At 39.7% G+C, this 19254-nt stretch overlaps 2 protein-coding genes across 11 annotated transcripts in view; both read right to left on the reverse strand.

Moving 5' to 3' along the window:
* Positions 1–560: 560 nt before the first annotated feature.
* LOC101840270 (60S ribosomal protein L30-like) lies at positions 561–1024 on the reverse strand. Its single transcript, XM_005072948.4, has one exon. It carries the CDS (start codon positions 963–965, stop codon positions 618–620), a length of 348 nt encoding a protein of 115 aa, XP_005073005.2. The 5' UTR covers positions 966–1024; the 3' UTR covers positions 561–617.
* A 13454-nt stretch (positions 1025–14478) lies between these two features.
* The window catches only part of Caprin2 (caprin family member 2), a 40306-nt gene continuing 35530 nt past the window's right edge, over positions 14479–19254 (reverse strand). For 8 of the 10 annotated variants that reach the window (XM_040743665.1, XM_040743669.1, XM_040743672.1 and 5 more), the window contains 3 exons: positions 18261–18361; positions 17123–17186; positions 14479–15395 (listed from right to left, as the gene is read on the reverse strand). In XM_040743665.1, coding sequence (XP_040599599.1) covers positions 14827–15395; positions 17123–17186; positions 18261–18361 — 734 coding nt within the window. In that variant the 3' untranslated portion in view covers positions 14479–14826. The remainder of the gene's footprint in view (positions 15396–17122; positions 17187–18260; positions 18362–19254) is intronic. The other 2 variants (XM_040743670.1, XM_040743663.1) reach the window with 1 other exon arrangement.

Raw genomic sequence — 19254 nt, forward strand, 5'->3', positions numbered from 1 at the left:
TCTTCATAGCCTAGGCTGGTCTCGAAATTGAGGTTTCAGTCTTTCCAGTACTGCTTTGAGTCTCATGAGTCTCACTTCAATGTGCTCCTTTCTACCCATTCTGTCTTCCCCTTAACAATTCCACACTTGTTCTCCAACTCACTTATTCCTTAGTTCTGGAGCCGTTTTTCCCCCAGACTATACATCCTTCTCTGCTTTTTTTTTGTCTCCCAGTTACTCAAACCTACCCTTGACCCACGGTGCTCATTGACACCATGCTGTGTCTGAAGGAAAGAGCACCTGGTCTGAGGTGCTGCTTTTTCTCCACATCCAGTGATCAATCCTGTTCCTAGTCTTTAACCAGCGCTACCCTGCATTCCTTCAGCTATCCTGGGCCACAACAATGTTCGCAGGTACCCGACTTCATCTTACAATTTGTAGTCAAGACTCTTTCCTCGGGCTCATCGGCTCCCCAATAATGACACAGAGACTTATTATTAATTATGAAGGCTTGGCCCATAACTTAGGCTTGTTTGCAACTGGATCTTATAAGTTAAATTAACCCATACCTTTTAATCTCCTTTTTTTTTTTTAAGAGAGCTTGGGTGGTTTTATTAAAGGCAGGCTTTTCTGGTTTACTACTTCTCACCAGTCTGTTCTGGCATACTTCTAATAATATCAGGGTCACCTGGGTCAATGATAGCTAGTGTGCATACTCTGTAGTATTTCCCACACGCTGTGCCCAGTCCGATGTTATTGCTACTGTACTGATGGGCACCGGTTTTAGCCAACATGGCATAGTATTCTATTTCAGATTTCCTCAAGGCGGGGCAGTTGTTGGCGAGAATAGCCAGCTTGGCTTTGCCCTGCCGGATCATCTTGAGCGTCTGCTTGTAGCCCAGCACGTGCTTGCCGCTCTTCATCACCAGCTGGAGCCACGAGTTGATGGACTCCAGGGACTTCTTCGTCTTCTTTGTGGCCACCATTTTTCCTGCCTCCGGTGCGGGGCGGGCCCCCAAACCAAGCGCCGCCGCCAAGAAGGCCGGGCAGCTAGAAAGGAACTAATCTCCTTTCTTTTAAATGGCCCGGTGAACTTTACTCTGTATTGCGCATACTGCTTCCTCTGTGTCTCCTGGCATCTCTGCCCTTCTTCTTCCCAGTGTCCTCTGTGCCTGGAAATCCTGCCTAGCTATTAGTCGTTCAGCTTTTTATTAAACCAATCAGAGTGACACATCTTCACAGTATAGAGAAAGATTATTCCACAACAGCAGAGGAGAGAGGGAAATTTTCCAGGGACATCAATTGAGGAGAAAGGCCAGCTGGGTGCTTTCTCTGCCTCTCTGAGCCAGCAAGCTTTCACCCCGGCGTCTGGCTCCCAAGTCTTTATTGTTAGTAAAATCAAATAATTGAAAGCTTTCAAGGAGAGAGTTTGTAGGGAGAGGTCTCACGGACCTGCAGTACTGACCACGCCCGTTTGGGCATGGTCACAGGTAAGTGGGAGAAACCAGGGATAAACGAGGAGACAAGAGGGGACCGGCTCTCTTGGGTTCTGGTTGAGGTTCAGAGACCATAAAGCGCTAACCCCAGTTCTCAGCTTCTCCTATAAGTTACCTCTCTATATATGAATAAATATCCTACTACCTTCTCCTGGCATCCTTGTGTGACTCGTCTCCATTATCAAGAGTTCAGTAATATTACAAGGAAAAACCTTTCCCATGCTAAAGATGGTAATTATCATAATACAGGGAGTTAGGACTACTGCTGCTTTAAATGGCCTAAAAATAGAAGCAGAAAACAAGATAAGTGACCTAACTGAGATTGACATATCAGTTGTTTTTATAATTTAAAAATGGTGAGAAGGGCCAGGCCTTTAATCCCAGCACTCGGGAGGCAGAGGCAGGCAGATCTCTGTGAGTTCGAGGCCAGGTTGGATCGACAGCCTACAAAACAATACAGAGAAACCCTGTCTCATAAAAACCAAAAAAAAAAAAAATGGTGAGAAGGAACACCATAGAAGAGAGCTCTCGGGTAGGGTAGGAGGCTTATTTATTAAGGGAGAAAGGAGAGAATTGGAAGAGGTGCAGAGGCCTGCCTGCCTGCCTCTTGGAGCCTGCCTCTTGGAGAGAGGGAATGTGGGCAGAGCTTGTTGCTTAAAGGGGGTGTGGCTCGTGCCCACAAAGACCAGGTAGCCACATAGCAGAAGACATTGTCAGGACCCTGAGCAGGCCGACATAACTGCCTGAGTACTGACCAGCGCATGTGTACAGGGATGATGTATCTTGCCAGGTCCCCAAGGGCAGGCCAGTGCAGGTGCCTGAAAGCTAACAATTATAATTACTATCACTCAGGTAATTCATATTTTATCCTTAAAAACCATAGTGGGTTTTTTGTGCCAATTATGAAAAGTGAATTGATAACATACAAGCCTTAGGAAGGTTTATAAGTGAAAATAAGAAAATCACTCTGATACAGACAGGAATTTAGACAAGTGTAATGTGAGACTTTGTCCATCTTGGTCCCATTGGACTGGTGACTGGTTTCTCTCCACCCACGGGGTACCCACATCTGCTTAAGGAAATAATCACTCAGAGATTTAATATAAATTTATGAATGTTTGGCCAATGACTTAGGCTTCTTATTTCTATTAATCTGTGTATCTCCACGTGGCTGTGGTTACCCAGGTGACCCCCTAGAATCCTGCCTCCCTGGCAGCTACTCTCTGGCGTCTGCTCTCTGGCATCCTTCTCCCTGCCTCTTTGTTCGGAATTCCCATCCTCAATAAATTTTGCCTCTTAATTGGACAAAACAGATTTATTCATCAACCAATAAGAGAAACATACAGAAGGAAATCCCCCATCAGACAAGAACCTACCATGCCATTGCATAATGAAACTGAAGAGGGATGGGCCCAGGTTCCAAGGAAACCAATATTAGTTTATCTGGTTACTATACCAGAACTACCAGGAGATGATAGGCACCTGCAAGGTTATCAAGAAGTTAAATGGAGCCAGGTGGTGGTGGAGCACACCTTTATTCCTAGCACTCAGGAGGCAGAGGCAGGCAGGTGGAACTGTGAGTTTATGGCCAACCTGGTCTACAGAGTGAGTTCCAGGACAGCCAAGGCTACGCAGAGAAACCATGTCTCAAGAAGAAGGAGGAGGAGGAGGAGGAGGAGGAGGAGGAGGAGGAGGAGGAGGAGGAGGAGGAGGAGGAGGAGGAGGAGGAGGAACAGGAAGAGAAGAAGTTGTTAAGGGAATCCTATTAGATTTGACATTTAAAGAAGTGGTCATTTCACATTGTATACATTCAACCTATATGAAGCAGAGATTAAATTCATGGACAACTAAGAACTAAATTATGTCTGAACACTGGAAAGATTTAGCAACAGCAATATTGGAAGCTGCTCCTCAGTTACAATGGTGAATATGGTGGAGAGAGGAAGCTGGGGTTATAGAATAGTGAAATAGGGCTTGAAGTATTAATATTTCCCAATATAAATTCCTAGGTAAAGATCAATATGCTGAGTTACAAAGGCAGCTTGAATTTGATGACCAGACCTTGGCACTATGTTGTTTTACCAGCTTTAAATGCTTGGGACAAGATTGAAGAATCAAGAAAGAGGTCTGAGTCATTTACTAAAACTATACCAGGCCCAAAAGAAGCCTCCACTGATTTTTTTTTTGCAAAGTCTAACTTCAGTTGTAAATAGAATAGTATCAGATCCAGAAGTCAAATATTAACCGAATCTTTGGCTTTTGTGCTGTGGAACAATCTTTTTGTACACTGTGAAGATGTGTTGCTTCTATTGGTTTAATAAAGAGCTAAATGGCCAATGGCTAGGCAGGAGAGAGCTTGCTGAGGAGAACAATGGTGTAGTCAGCAGTCAAAGAGAGGAAATGGGAGGTGCAAGATGGAAGACAGGTAATGACACGTGGCAGAACATAGATTAATATAAATTGGCTAATTTAAGTTTTAAGCCGGGCGTTGGTGGCGCACGCCTTTAATCCCAGCACTCGGGAGGCAGAGGCAGGTGGATCTCTGTGAGTTCGAGGCCAGCCTGGTCTACAAAGCGAGTTCCAGGACAGCTTCCAAGACAATACAGAGAAACCCTGTCTCGAAAAACCAAAAAAAAAAAAGTTTTAAGGCCTAGTGGAGACAAGCGCGAGCTAAAGGCCAAGCCCTCATACTTATTGTAAGTCTCTATGTCATTATTTGGGAGCTGGCATTACAGAAAAGGACTCATTATAAGTGCAAATGGATTGGACACTGTAAACATAATTCTTAGCTGATAATTGTTCTTTATTTATAGTTTTGCTATGTTAGAGTTAACACCTTCCCTTTTTATTTACAGAAACAGGGGGAAATGTTGTGGAATAACCTTTTTGTACACTGTGAAGATTTTGTCACGTAGATTGGTTTAATAAAACTCTGACCCAGGTACAAGAATGACACCAAGTGGCATTGAGGCTACCTTAAATGCCCTCCCATGATAATGAGAATGATGACTACCTTTGTTGAGTAAAGACTTTTCCTTGTCAGCCGCTTTGGTTTTTTCCCACCAGTCGCCTGGGCTCAGGCCACGTTGTAGTCCCCAAATAACACACAAGATGCTGTATTATTATGAAGCTGTTGGCCTGGCTTGTTTTGTACTGGCTAGCTCTGACTTAAGTATTTATTTACCCCATAATTGTTAATCTATTTCTCTTACCAGAGAATGGGTCTGGACTTCTTATCCCTATGGCAGCTACATCGTGACTCCCTGTGTTTCTCCTACCCAGAGTCCTCCTGGACTCCTAGTCCCACCTATCTTGCTTCCCTATTGGCCAACAGTGCTTTATTGACATATACGCAAGACTTCCCCATCACACCTTATATGCCATCCTAGAACTCTCATCCAGTGGTTGATGGAGGCAGAGGCAGACACCCACAGCTGTGAACCAAATTGAACTCCTGGAACCCAGTAGCAAAGAAGAGTGATAACCAAAGGAATCAAGATCTGGCTGGCAAACCCACAAAGGTAGCTGACCTAAACAAGGGGGAACACATGGACCCCAGACTGATGACTGAGGGGCCAGCATGAGACTTATCCAGACACCCTCCCAGTGGACCAGAATTTATTCCTAGCATACAGAAGGACTCTGGGAACCCATACCACATAGCCTGGACACTTGAGGAAGAACCTGGGCCCTTCCTGGGATGATATGACAGACCCTGAAAATCCCTCATGGAGGCCCTTGCCCTCCCTGGGGAGCAGAGGGGGGTGGAGAGGGGGTATTGGGTTGGGAGGATTGAGGGGTGGGGGAGGAGGGGAGGGAGAGGGAACTGAAAGTGACATGCATAAAAAGTTAAATAAAAAATATATGGAAAAAAATCTGACCCAGGAAGTGGTGGCGTTCACTTTTAGTCCCAGCATCTGGGAGGCAGAAGCAGGTAGATCTCTGTGACTTTGAGAAACCCTGTCTCAAAAAAAACAAAAACAAAAACAAAAACAAAAACAAAAAAACGGGGCTGGAGAGATGGCTCAGAGGTTAAGAGCACTGTCTGCTCTTCCAGAGGTCCTGAGTTCAATTCCCAGCAACCACATGATGGCTCACAACCATCTACAATTCAACCTGGTGCCCTCTTCTGGCCTGCAGACATACATGGAGGCAAGATGTTGTATTCATAATAAATAAATAAAATTTAAAAAAAACAAAAACAAAATCTGAATAGTCATTAGCTAGGCAGGATTTTCAGGAAAGAGAAAATGCTGAAAAGAAGGGCAGAGTCACAAGGAGACATGGAGGAGGTGTAACATGTAAGATGAGGCAACAAGCCATGAGTCATGTGGCAGCATGCAAATTACTATAAATGGGTTCATTAGGCTGTAGGAACTAGTTAGCAATAAGCCTAAGCTATTGGCTGATCTTTTATAATTTTTTTTCAAAGGTTTGGGACACAGAGTCAAACACAGCTTCCTGGTGATTGTCTTCTCTTAGGTACGTTTGGTGCCAGTGGCAAACAGAGGCACAACTCTTTAAAGAAGGCTGCTACCGAGCATTTGTATGGGATCTATGAGCAGTGAGCAGCAGGCATTAGGTAGAAATGCCTAAGAGCAGCATGGACCCAGAAACTTCCCAGAGCAGTGGTGGTAAATGTGCCTCCTGCTGGTACTACTGCCATGAGGCTAGGCTCTCAGGAAACCAAGGGGGTGGAGCCAGCCACCAGCATGCCATAGCTAAGCTGCACAATGTTTTTGGTTTTGCCCAAGAAAACAAAAAAGGTTACAGATATGCAATAAAATAGATTCAGATAAAAAAAAAAACAGGTTGCAATGTTTTAACATGTACATAGGCTTAAGGGGTATAGACAGTCATTAAAAAACAGTTTAAAGATAATAAAGTCTTTAAAGAAAGAGTAAAGTCCTATAAAGGAAAAAAGTTGTGTGAAGATGGAAAGTACATGGGGAGCCTGGATGCTGTATCTTATTGTGTTGTCTTTGAATTTTTTGATTGCAGATGAATAAACGATAGCTGCTGAGAAACATTGGATTCTGGATGCTTGCTGGATTAAGCCAACCTTTATATTTTAAAAGGGCATTGACTTGCACATGGAAGTTAAAAGATGTGTTATGCATTTATTTCCACAGAAAGAAGGGCTTCGGGTTTGTTCAATGTTGAAAAGAATCAGGTTTGACTGGGAAAGATCCCCTGAAAATCCAGGATACACACATAAAGAAATAAACACAGAGAAACTACAAGACATGTGACGTATATTTTACCTGCTCAAACATAAAACAAAAAAAAAATCATCTTTCGCTCACTTGTGTACAACTCATAGTTTATACTTTTATTAATGAAGACATGTATGTTACTTGTAAAAATTTATGTTTTCAGAGCAAGAGGACCAGATACCAATAAAAAACAGGTGGCCCAAGAGATCCAGCCCCTCAGAGTGCCTCTGTTGCAGTTTGCTTAGAAATCTGCACCCAGAACTGCTTCAAGGCTGCTGGCTAAGATGGTCCAGCCTCACAGACTATTCCAGCCAGTTGACCATTGTTCTGATTTTATCAGGGTCCCCCAAATTTGCCAGCACCTCCAGACAACAGGAAGCAATCTAGAGACGACAAAGCCCACGTTCCCAAGAGGTAGGGTGAATGATTTTTGGTTACTCAATAGATTATGGCTATCTGTAATCATTTAGAACTGTTGGTTAAAAGTTGTTACTGGCAAAGGTCAGGAAAAAAACTAAACAAAGGAGATTAGATTCAAGGACCTCTTTCTGAAGGGAAAAAGTGGGGGGGAAACACAGAGTATGTTCCAGGACAGCCAGGACTGTTTCACAGAGAAACCCTGTCTCAGAAGAGGGGGGGAGGGAGGGGAGGGAGGGGATGGAATTAAGAAAGAAAGAAAAAGAAATGGCATAATAAAAGAGTAGATTATTGAATACACTTTAAAACTAAAACAGCACCTACAACTAGTCTTAAATATTTTACATTGGTAAGGATTTTTGTTTATTGATACAAATTTGAGGTTAATTTTTTATACTTTATATGTTTCTACTCTCATTTAAGCTCCTTTTGTGTATATCAATACAAATTTAAGGTTATTTTTGGAAGAGAAAACTATATACGTGTTTCTACTCTTGTTTAACTTATTATACCTATGCAGCTCATTTAACAATGTAATGTAAATTTCTAGGCCTTGAAAGCTATTATTATAAACTATTTAGTATAATACAGAAATGCAGGTTAGTAGTTAGCAACCTAGTATAACCAAACTTGTAGTCATGCTATGTATGCTTTCAAGGTCAAACAGATATATTTTAGATAGATATTTGGTCTTCAAACACTTCAGAGATCTACAGAATATGGCATTGAAGATGTTTTAATAACATAAGCTTTTTCATGACAATGAGACACATCTTCTCCTGGCAGCAACAATCTGCTTCAGATGAGATGATGGGCATGGAAGAAACTGCATATGGAGTTTGCTTTCTTTGTAGCAAAAGTTAGCCATTTGGACAAGAAACTGCCCTTGCCTCAACTACTGACAATATGTTGTCCAAAGTGAACAAGCAGGACACAAAAGAAAGTGACTGCCAAACTTTGCCAAGACAAGGTAGGACAGTCCTTCAAAATTCCTGCTTTATGTAAGTCTTTCAAATGTTCTAGCCCTATAGGCCAAAGACAGATGCTCCAACATTGCAAAGAAACTTTGGCTGATCCAGGCATCCAGATGTCCCTGTCAGTAGGTAATATTACATCCTCCAAGGGTCTTTGATGGAGTAAAAGACTAAATAGTTAAACCTGATAGATAATACAATATTTTCTCTAAATTTGCCAAATACAAATGGACTAGATATTGTAACTGTAATTTTTACTTGATAACTATTTTGTTGTTGTTGTTGTATATAGTTTTACTATGTTAAAATTAAAACCTCCCTTTTTAATGAGACAAAGGGGGAAATGTTGTGTAACAATATTTTTGTACAATATGAAGATGTGCTGTTCTCATTGGTTTAATAAAAAGCTAAATGACCAATAGCTAGGCAGAAAGAGGTTAAGTGGGACTTGTGGACAGGGTGAGCACTTGCTGGGATGAAGAAGAGTGGAATTGTCAGCCAGACACAGAGGAAGCAGGACGTGTACAAGATGAGGTAACAAACCATGAGCCATGCGGCAGAAAGTAAATAGAAATGGGTTAATTTAAGTTGTAAGAGCTAGTTAGAAACAAGTAAAAACTATCAGCCAAGTAGTCATAATTAATAATAAGATAACATGGTTAATTGAGAGCTAGCTGGTGAAACAGAATATTCCACTTAAACTTTTGGAATGCTAATTCAAAATTAAAATTGGTGATTAGGCCTTTAAAGGCAAGATCAGCAGAAATAGATATTGTATCACATTTAGGATGCTACTCTGATAGAAGTAATTCCTAAAAGAAAAATCAAAATGGCAGATAATTTAATTGTGGTAAGCAAGGTCATTTGAAAAGGGATTGTAGGCAAGGCCTTCCTAGAAACAATTTTTGTTCTAGAGATAATCCATAGAGAAAGCCCAAGTCTTCTGGAGTATACAGAAGGTGTGGCAGAGACCAGCAATGGACTAATAAGTGCAGATCAATGAAGGTCAGGCAAGATAACCCTTTGCCATTGGGAAAGGACCTGAGGGGCCTCATACAGGGTCCTGATATCAAATTTGATTCAACCATTCCCTGTCAGAAACTCATCCACAGAACAATTAAAAATGTAATGCCTGTTGTTAAAAATAACACCATTGTGGGATAATCTTTTTATACACTGTGAAGATGTGTCCCCGTTTCACCTCATCTGCCTAAGGCACCTTCTGATTGGTTTAATAAAGAACAGAGTAGCCAACAGCTAGGAAGGAGAGGACAGGCAGGACTTCCAGGAAGAGAGGGAAGCCCCGGGAAGGAATCTCAGAGGGAGGGGGGGTATTGGGGATTCATTAGGCAGATGTGGAGAATCTCATACGCTCATACCTACTGTACTGAGGAAAGGTAACGAACCATGTATTACTACGTAGATTAATATAAACAGGGTTAATGTAATTTTTAAGAACTAGTTGGGAGGAACCCTAAGCTAAGGTCAAGTTTTCGTAATTAATAAGAAATCTCCATGTCATTATTTGGGAGCTGGCACTCCAAAGAAAATCCTGCTGTACAACACTCTGCTCTAGATGTAACAAAGGACAGAACAGGTTCGGTAGATTAAAAAAAAAAATCAGGAGAGACCAGAAGACAAATATTTTGGCAAGCTACTATAAATGATCAGAGAACAAAGCTAAAAATACACATAAATGGCATTAAAATTAAGGGTTTGGTAAACAAAAGATGTTAACAATAATTTCACCAAAATCTTGGCATCCAGATTGGCCTCTTCAGGAGGTAAATATTCAGCTTCTAGGGACTGGAACTTTATCTCAGATAAAACAAAGTATAAGATGTGTCAAATGTATAGAGCCAGAAGGACAAAGAGGAAAACTAAAGCTATACGTGGCTTTATGAATTAATGGGGATGTCATTTGCTACAGCAATGGAAAAAACATATTAACATTCCTTCAATCTCAGAAACAAAATAAAAGAATGCTTCTGAGAAAAAAATTTTAAAGGTATTATCACAGTCACAGACTCTTCAGGTTGTACATAAACAAGACACAACAGCTGTTGGTCTTTCAAAAGTACCAACAACCCAACCTTTAAAACAGTTGACTGACGCCGGGCGATGGTGGCGCACGCCTTTAATCCCAGCACTCGGGAGGCAGAGGCAGGCAGATCTCTGTGAGTTTGAGGCCGGTCTGGACCGACAGCTTCCAAAACAATACAGAGAAACCCTGTCTCGTAAAACCAAAACAAAAAACAAAAACAAAAAAAACAGTGACTGACAAACCTATATCAGAAAAATTACAGGAACTAGAACAGCTGGTACAGGATCAGCTAAATGCTCAACATATTGAAGAATTGAGCGGCACTTGGAATTCTCCTATATTTGTCATAAAAAGGAATATGGAAAATGAAGAATGTTAACATATTTAAGAACCATAATAAGGTGATTCAGCCAATGTGCTCTTTACAGCCTGGAATTCCTTTGCCTTCTTTATTACCTAAGTTATAGTCTATTGACTTAAAAGACTGGTTTTTTTGTTTTGTTTTGTTTTTTACTATACCTTTACAAGAACAGTTCCTACTTATAATAACGTCAACCTTTTAAAAGGTAGCAGTGGAAAGTTCTTCCACAAGAAATGTTAAATAGCACCACCTTGTGTCCATATTTTGAACAACAACCACTAGAGCTAACTCATAACCAGATATCTTGCTGACTGAAGCAGATGTAGATACCTTAGGAGAGAAAATGTTTGATGGAGAGAATTTTGCCTTGTTGGAGATTACAAGTAGCTCCTGAAAAAATACAAAGAGGAGATTCTGTCAAGTATATGGATATATGATAGATTTGCAGGAAATTCAACCACAGAAAATACAAATCAGGAGAGATCAATTACAAACTCTTAATGATTTTCAAAAAATTAACTGGGGGATATTAACTGATTATGACTACTCAATTGGATTGACAACTCAAGAACTAAGTATTTCAAACCTTACAAGGTAATAAGGATTTAAATAGTCCAAGAAAAATATCAACTGATTGGCTTTGGTAGAAATTATAGGATGCATATGTGAATCACTTGGATCCAGAGCTTGATTATATTTTAGTTATTTTACCTTCTACTCATTCTCCCACAGGAATTGTAATTCAGAGAAAAGATAATATCTTAGAATAGAGCTTTTTTAGCACACCTAGTTAAAAAGTGAAGATGTATGTAGAAACATTTTTTTAATTGATTCTAAAAGGAAAAATGAAACTTCATCAATTAGGAGGGATAGATCCAGTGAAAATTGAGGTCACTTTTACTAATGCTGAAGTTGTCTCATTGTGGGCAGAAAATGAACATTGGCATATTGCAGTAATATTTTGGAGAAATAAACAACATATATCCCCAAAGCAAAAGATCTCAGTTTATAAAAAGAACTAATAGGATTCTTCCTCATATAGCAAAAGACACACCAGTTTCTAGAGCCCCTACATTCTACACTGATGCAAATAAATCAGGAAAGGCAGGTCAGGAAAAATAAGTAAAGTGGCTCAAAGCCCTTATGGTTCAGTTACAAAAAATAATAGCTGTATGCCACTCTTATGGTGTTATTATATTTTCCTGAATATCTTAATATAGTTACTGACACTTAATATGCAGAAGGAGGTTTTTTACATGTTGAAACCACTGGACTTAATCCAGATGATTCAAAATTAACTTCGTTTTTTATTCAACCACAACAAGTAATCAGCAACAGAAATTATCCAATATATACAACACATATCAGATCCCATATGGGCCCTCTAGCACAAACTAATGATGAAACTGATCATCTATTAATAGGAAATGCACTAGAAGCCTCAGAATTTCGTAACCTGGATCCATCCCCCCTATAAAATATCTATTTAGTGTGTGTGTGTGTGTGTGTATTTATATGTATTTGTTTCATGGCACACGTGTGGAAGTCAGAGGACAACTTGAAGGAATTAATTCTTTTTTTTTTTTTTTTTTTTTTTTTTGGTTTTTCGCGGCAGGGTTTCTCTGTATTGTTTTGGAGGCTGTCCTGGAACTCACTCTGTAGACCAGGCTCAGCCAGTGATCTTAACTGTCATCTTTCCAGCCACCCACTATGGTCTTTTTAAAGACTCAATACCTTAACTGTCCAAACAGAATATCACACAGCTGTCCACCCCATCTGTAGACATAACTCCAGCACTGAAGTGGTAGAAATAGAAGGATCAAGAGTCCAAGGCCAGCTTCAGGAACAGAGCAAGTTTGAGGCCATCCTAGGATACAAGAGACCCTGTCTCAAAAAAAAAAACAATAGTTTATGGCCATAACATACAGAATGCACTTGATCTCATCTGATCAAAAAACAACGCATAAATCTTATAAGTTCAATAGAGCACATTTAAACCATGTTAAGTATTCTGTCAGTGAATGTTATTTAGCTTATGCTTGAGCACCTCCATTCTAAAAGAGCCTATCTTGTTAGGGCTCTGCATCATGGTGCCTAACGATAAAATACACAAACAGTTTGCAAATTTAAGAATTTTAGTACTATATTAATGTCAGTGATAATATCCCTTAAAATAGCATGAGTAACCAGAAGCCCTGAGCAGCCTTTGCCAAAAGAATGTGTCAGACTTTCTGGTTAAAGAAGGCATTTAATCCCTGATCTGGGCTGGAAAGATGGATCAACGGGTAAAGTGCTTGCTGCTCTGTCATGAGAACCTCGGTTCAAATCAAATCCCCAGTGCCAAGGAGAAATACAGCCTAACCAAATCACTGAGGTCCAGGTTTAGTGAATAACCCTGTCTCAAAACAAGGTGGAAAGTGGGGTAGTAAAGGAATTCTCAGTAGTTAAAAGCCCTTACTGCTTTGGCAGTTCCCAGTACTAACACAGTGGCTCACAAACACCTGTAATCCACCAGTAATCCAGTTTCAGGGGATCCAAAGCTCTCTTCTAACCGGGAGCTCCAGTACACATCACACACACACACATTTTATTTCTTTTAAAGGTAGAGAGTAGCCAGGCATGGTGGTGAACCCTTGTAATTCAAGTGCTTGGGAGGCAAAGATAGGCAGATCTGTGTGTGTGTGTGTGTATGTTCCAGGCCAGCCTGGAAATTCAAGATAGCCAGGGGACAACCTAGTTAGCAAATCTATTGTTATAGGACTTACCCTGAGAGCATAGAGTTGCCAACAATATTGTAAAGGCATTGATTGTGTGGCAATAATGAAGACTAAGCTAAAGACTCGGAGACTTGAGAAAGACCCCCCAACCTGATAACTAGTTGCTTCTGAACACTGTTCTGCCTTCAATTATTTAACGGTATTAGTGTTTATCTATGTATTTTGTGTTCTGGACATGAAAGTCAAAAACCAAAATAACCTTCTGCCTTGGCAGATGAGTTGCATCAGTTGATAGGTAAAAATGTCCTTCTTTAATCCTTCATATATTCCTGAATATTGTAACAAAGTACTTCGGGAAATAGCTCTTTATAGTAACTGACAAATAAGATATTTAATGACAATTAAGAGATTTAAGTGTAAGCTATGAAATACAAGAAAATTCTACAATGAATGCCGAAAGTACAGTGGCTGCTGAACTGTTTAAGACAGTGAACACATGCCCACAAAACCCTAGTTTTCAGAATGGGGGGGCGGAGGAAACTAGAGCACTGTGTTACATGTTTAGATATGTCCTTGGTAGAATTTCACAACTATCCTATTGCATGGACCCAGTTATATATGGGAAGATAGTCTTTAAAAACAAGGAGGGAAGAAGGGAAGAGAAGAGAGCTCAATCCTAGAGGTAAAATAGCTAACCCAAGGTTAATTAGGAGTAGCAGAGACAGGATATAAACACAAAGCTTTTTGATTACTCAGCACTTTGTCTATGCAAATCAAACACAACATCTTACTAAGAGCATGTATACACATTTCTTACTGTGCCTTGTTTTAATACACAGAGCAGACACTAAAATGTAGGTAAATGAAGGGAGACTATACCCTATGGCAAGGAAGTAAAAATGGGTTCAAGTTTGGCCAGTGGAAAACATTCATCTTTTAATAAATGAGATAGATATGTACCAGAGAAAAGTAACCCCAGAAAGACCTTGTACATGTAAGGTCTTCTTTTTCTTTTTTTTTTTTTTGGGGGGGGGGTTTCGAGACAGGGTTTCTCTGTGGCTTTGGAGGCTGTCCTGGAACTCGCTTGGTAGTCCAGGCTGGTCTTGAACTCACAGAGATCCGCCTGCCTCTGCCTCCCGAGTGCTGGGATTAAAGGCGTGCGCCACCAACGCCCGGCGTAAGGTCTTCTTTTAAAATAACCCATGAATCAACTATGATTCCACCGTTGTCAGTGATTGATTATTATATCTTATGTAAACAGAAACAACTGGAAGTGCAATCTAAGTTTTTTTTTATTGAGGCACAACAAGGCATTGTAACTTGTCTGAAGTTGAGGCAGTCAGTTCAGTAAGCGGACCATTAACACAGTTGAGGGTTAAGTGCAAACAATACACATTCACTGTGTGACTAGCAAGGCTACATCACAATTTATAAAGTGCCAGATTAGTGCTAATTGTTATTCCGCTCCAAAGTTTTCACATAAAGAGAAAAACAAAAACATAAGGACCTCCTTCTTCCTCTTTAAACAAAATATTTTTCCAAACCAGTCAATCACCAGGGCAAGGACTACTTTTCCTTAGATTCACTAGTGAGAACTTCATTCTTTTACTCTGAACTGTATTTCAATCTTGATAAAGAAGGTAGCCTGAAAATGTAGAGTATTTCCAGCTACTTCCATAAATCGCTCCCCTGTGTAAACGCAACCATATCTGGTCTCCCTGGAGGAGCTGGAGAATGGCATGGTTGCTAGCTGTCTCATGGTCTGGAGCACCATCATTGGCATAGGCTGACACCAAGACCTCCTCATTCTTCATGAGATTGACATACAGCGGTACATTCACAGCCAGTTTTAGCATGTGGAAAATGAATACATATGTGCCATTCACTGGGCAATTGAATCTACCAAGCTGAAGATCAAAGGTTTCACCCAAATTGTTCAGGAGAAGATCAAATACAATAGGTTGGTCTAAAGTTCCAGGAGCCAGATTGGATGTTCTGGCAGCTGAGAAGGCAACTCGCATTTGCTGAGGCAGGGGATAGACGTGTACTGGAAGGATGGCAGCTGCTGGGCTTGTCACAGGCACATCCACAGGGGTCATGCTCCGGGAGTCTCCTTGCCCAGAGTCTCCACTGTTAAAAGTCTCGCTGTCTCTCTCTGGGCTGCTCACCTGAGAGGAGTCGCTCCACCCTGCTGTTCATCAATAACAGTGAGTTTTTTAGTGAGGCTTTAGCTTTCACAGGTCATTTAACATTAGTCAGTTAGTAAAAACACAAGATTCCAAAACAAAAGCAATAAAATACAGCCAGAAGGCCCAAGGAAATCTTGAGTTGATTGATTTCTTTTTAAAGGTCAAGAAAATGTGCCTTCCTCCCCAAATTGAGTAATTTACCAAAACTCAGTAACAAAGATTAAAATCAGATTGGGACACTTTTTACTTTTCTTTCTTCTCTCATTTAGTTAATTTTTCAGTGACAAATCTTCTACTCAAAGTAGATAATATACAAGGACTCAAGAAAATTTAAAATTAGCTAAAAGATATCAGCTTTTAGAACTACCAACTAAGCCATTCAGAGATGTTCTGACAGGAGGACTAAGTCCCAAGGCAAATGCTTGGTTCTCTTTTCAAGTTAATGTTACAATGTTTTAAAAGTGTGTGTGTGTGTGTGTGTGTGTGTGTGTGTGTGTGTGTGTGTGTATACACATGTAGGTGTAGGTACCCATGTACATGTATAAGAAGTCAAGAGGTTGGCATCAGATAGCTTTCTCAGTCCCTCTCCACCTTATTTTTTGAGGTAGAGTCTCTCATTGACCCTGAAACTCACAGAATGACCTGGCAAGCCTCAGAGACCTGCCCACTACCACTAGGATTACTGGTCACTGTCACAGAATCTAGCTTTTTACATGAATGCTGGGAATCTCAACTCAGATCTTCATGCTTGCATGGTAAGTACTTTACCCAACATAGCCATCTCCCCAGACCCAAAATAATAATGTTTTAGGTGCTGTGTGAAAAACACTGCTCAATATGATCATTTCCTCAAAATAGGAAGACTGCTTTGCTTTGAAAAAATGTCTCTTTACCAGGAGGTGGTGGTGCACGCCTTTAATCCCAGCACTTAGGAGGCAGAATCAGGCAAATCTCTGTGAGTTTGAGATCAGCCTGATCTACAAAGGGAGTTCCAGGACAGCCAGAGCTACACAGTGAAACTCTGTCTCAACAAACAAAAAAAGAAAAAAAAATGTCTCTTTAGTAATCTTTTATTTTTTTTAAGTAACTCTTTTTCAATTACACTAAATCATTTAATGGTCTCTTCTCATTAGCAAATTGTGAATAAGTACACTATCCTGTTTTTTAACTGCTGCTTATTCAAATCTATCAATGGTATAAATCATACCAATTATTTTTAAAGCCATCATCATTCAATTCTCAGCACCCATGTAGTTGTTCACAACCATCTGTAGCTCCAGTTCTATAGGATCAGATTCCTTATTTGGACCTTAAAAGTCACCAGACATGCACATAGTGTACAAATATACACGCAGGCAAAACACACACACACACACACACACACACACACACACACAAATGAATAAATCTAAAAAGAAAAAGAAAAAACTCATTTTTGAACCATCAGACTCAACCTAAAATTAGCATGGGGATTTGTGTCAAAGGTTAAATTATGCTCACATTTTTAAAAAAAGAACATTTTTTTAAGAAACATACACAATTGAATTGACAGTTTTCATATCCTTCTTGGTAGTCTACTGCTTCATACAATACTTTAGAATTACAGATCAACAAAATGAAACTTCAATGGATAAATGCTGAAAGCAATGTGCTTTAAAGAAAAATTGACAGAGGATGCAGTAAGATACAAGCATACTTTGCATAAATCTGTACAAGTAATTACCCTTACCTTTTGAATTGGCCTGAAGACCACTAGATGTCCCTGATCTTTTATAACATTGCTGGAAATGATCCTAAAATGAATACATGAATATTTAACTTGGCACCAAAAATACAGATTAATTGGCATTTAGGGAACACCATGAAAAAACACAGTGCTGAGTAATGATGGAAATTCAGAAGCAGAGATAGCCTCTGTCAATCATCTTAATATAAAAGAGTACAGTAAAGCAAGAAGAGCACATAAATTATTCAATATGACCCAGTTTGTAAATCAAATGTAAAGACTAGGGTCATCGAGAAGTCTTAATGGATAAGACACTGTCACCAAGCCAAAGTGACCTGAGTTAAATCTTTAGAACCTACATGATAGAGATAATCAATTCCTAAAATTATCCTCTGACCTCTATACTTGTTCCATGGTATGTATGTATGTATGTGTATATATATATATATATATATACATATATATATATATATATATACACACACACACACCACAGAAATAAGTAAATAACAAAGTTTTAAAAGAAAAATATTGGTGTAACCCAAACATAACCATGACAGAAAGTTTACAAGGTTTGCTAAAATGGAATATCTAAATCAGTTTTGTCAGATATAAGGAAGACAATTTATTGAGTGATCAAATCAGAATAAACAAAACAGCTTAACTTGTAAAGATGAACTCTGCTATTATATATAACAAGTTAAGTTGAAGGTAATTTAGCGACAAATTTTTTAAAATTTATTTATTATGTATACAATCTTCTGCCTGCATGCAACAGAGGGCATCAGAACTCGTTCAAGGTGGTTATGAGCCACCATGTGGTTGCCGGGAATTGAACTCAGGACCTTTGGAAGAACAATCAGTGCTCTTAACCGCTGAGCCATCTCTCCAGCCCCCATGCAACAAATTTTTTTTAAAAATCATTTGCAATGTAATTTTTATCCCATTTACTTGTTGTGTGATCGCAAACAAGGAATTTACCCTCTGGACCTTTTCCTACACAGTGGAAGAGTAAATGAGCTTATGTGAACACGTACAGTACTTTATACTTTCAAATTCCTTCTTCCCTTGATGATAGGGAAAATGTTCACCAGTCTAACATCCACAACTGTTCCACAGTTCAGTAGCAATAACTACTTACCCTCTGAGTGTAAGGTGTTCCCGCATATTCTCTAGCTTGCAGCTGCAGATGGCTATAATTCCCATTGGAAGTTGAAGGGGGTCCTCTGTAACTATCGAAACCTAATTAATATATAAACAAACAGCATACATAAAATAATGGGAAATAAAGCTCACTAAACTCTTTGGCTCTAAACTAAAGGGAAAATTTTGGACAGATCTTACAATGTCACCACTAGATGTATGTCTTCTTTTTTTGCTTCTATAGACTGAAATTTTATTACTGACTTGGTTGGCCTTTCCTTCTTGCCTTTGTAGAGGACCAATAGAGAGAAACAGGCTACTTTAACAACCTTAAAGCAGACTCCAAGAATAACAACTAAAGTATAACTTATATTTGGCAGGTTGTTTTTTTGTTGCTGTTTGGTTGTTTTGGGGGAGTTGTTTTGTTTTAGGTGGGTTCTTGTTTTGGTTTTGGGTTTGGGTTTTTTTGCTTGGTTTTTTTGTGGATTTTTTTTTTTTTTTTTTTTTGGTTTTTCAAGAGAAAGTTTTTCTATGTAGCCTTGGCTGTCCTGGAATTTGTTTTATAGACCAGGCTAGCCTTGAACTCAAGAGAGATCTGCCTGCCTCTGCCTCCTGAACAACGGTATTAAAGGCATGAGACACCACCACCCAGCCAGCATGACCTTTTTGACCAAATCCAGCAACCAGAACTTCATCATTTTGCTCAATTAAGTTCAAGCAACCATCAATGAACACAAATGCTGATACTCTTGCTATTTTTGATAACCCATACTCTGACACACTTCCTGGTAGAAGAATTTGGCTATTTGACTTCAATCCCTGATTTTTCCAGCACAATTCCCTTTGCATGAGAAACACCTCCAAAAGGATCAGCCTCTAGAGGCTCAAGTGGGCTTTCATTATTGTCATATCACTTCTGGTCCTGTCAGAGACTGGTGTAAGGAGACTACAATTTTTTCCCACCTTGTTGGGGCCATGAGACAGAGTGAAAG

This window comes from Mesocricetus auratus, unplaced genomic scaffold (assembly GCF_017639785.1).
Source record: "Mesocricetus auratus isolate SY011 unplaced genomic scaffold, BCM_Maur_2.0 Super-Scaffold_100001, whole genome shotgun sequence".
Lineage (NCBI taxonomy): Eukaryota > Metazoa > Chordata > Mammalia > Rodentia > Cricetidae > Mesocricetus > Mesocricetus auratus.

What these genes read in the sequence shown, in the direction of transcription:
- LOC101840270 (XM_005072948.4), bottom strand. Translation starts at nt 965, where the DNA reads ATGGTGGCCACAAAGAAGACGAAGAAGTCCCTGGAGTCCATCAACTCG.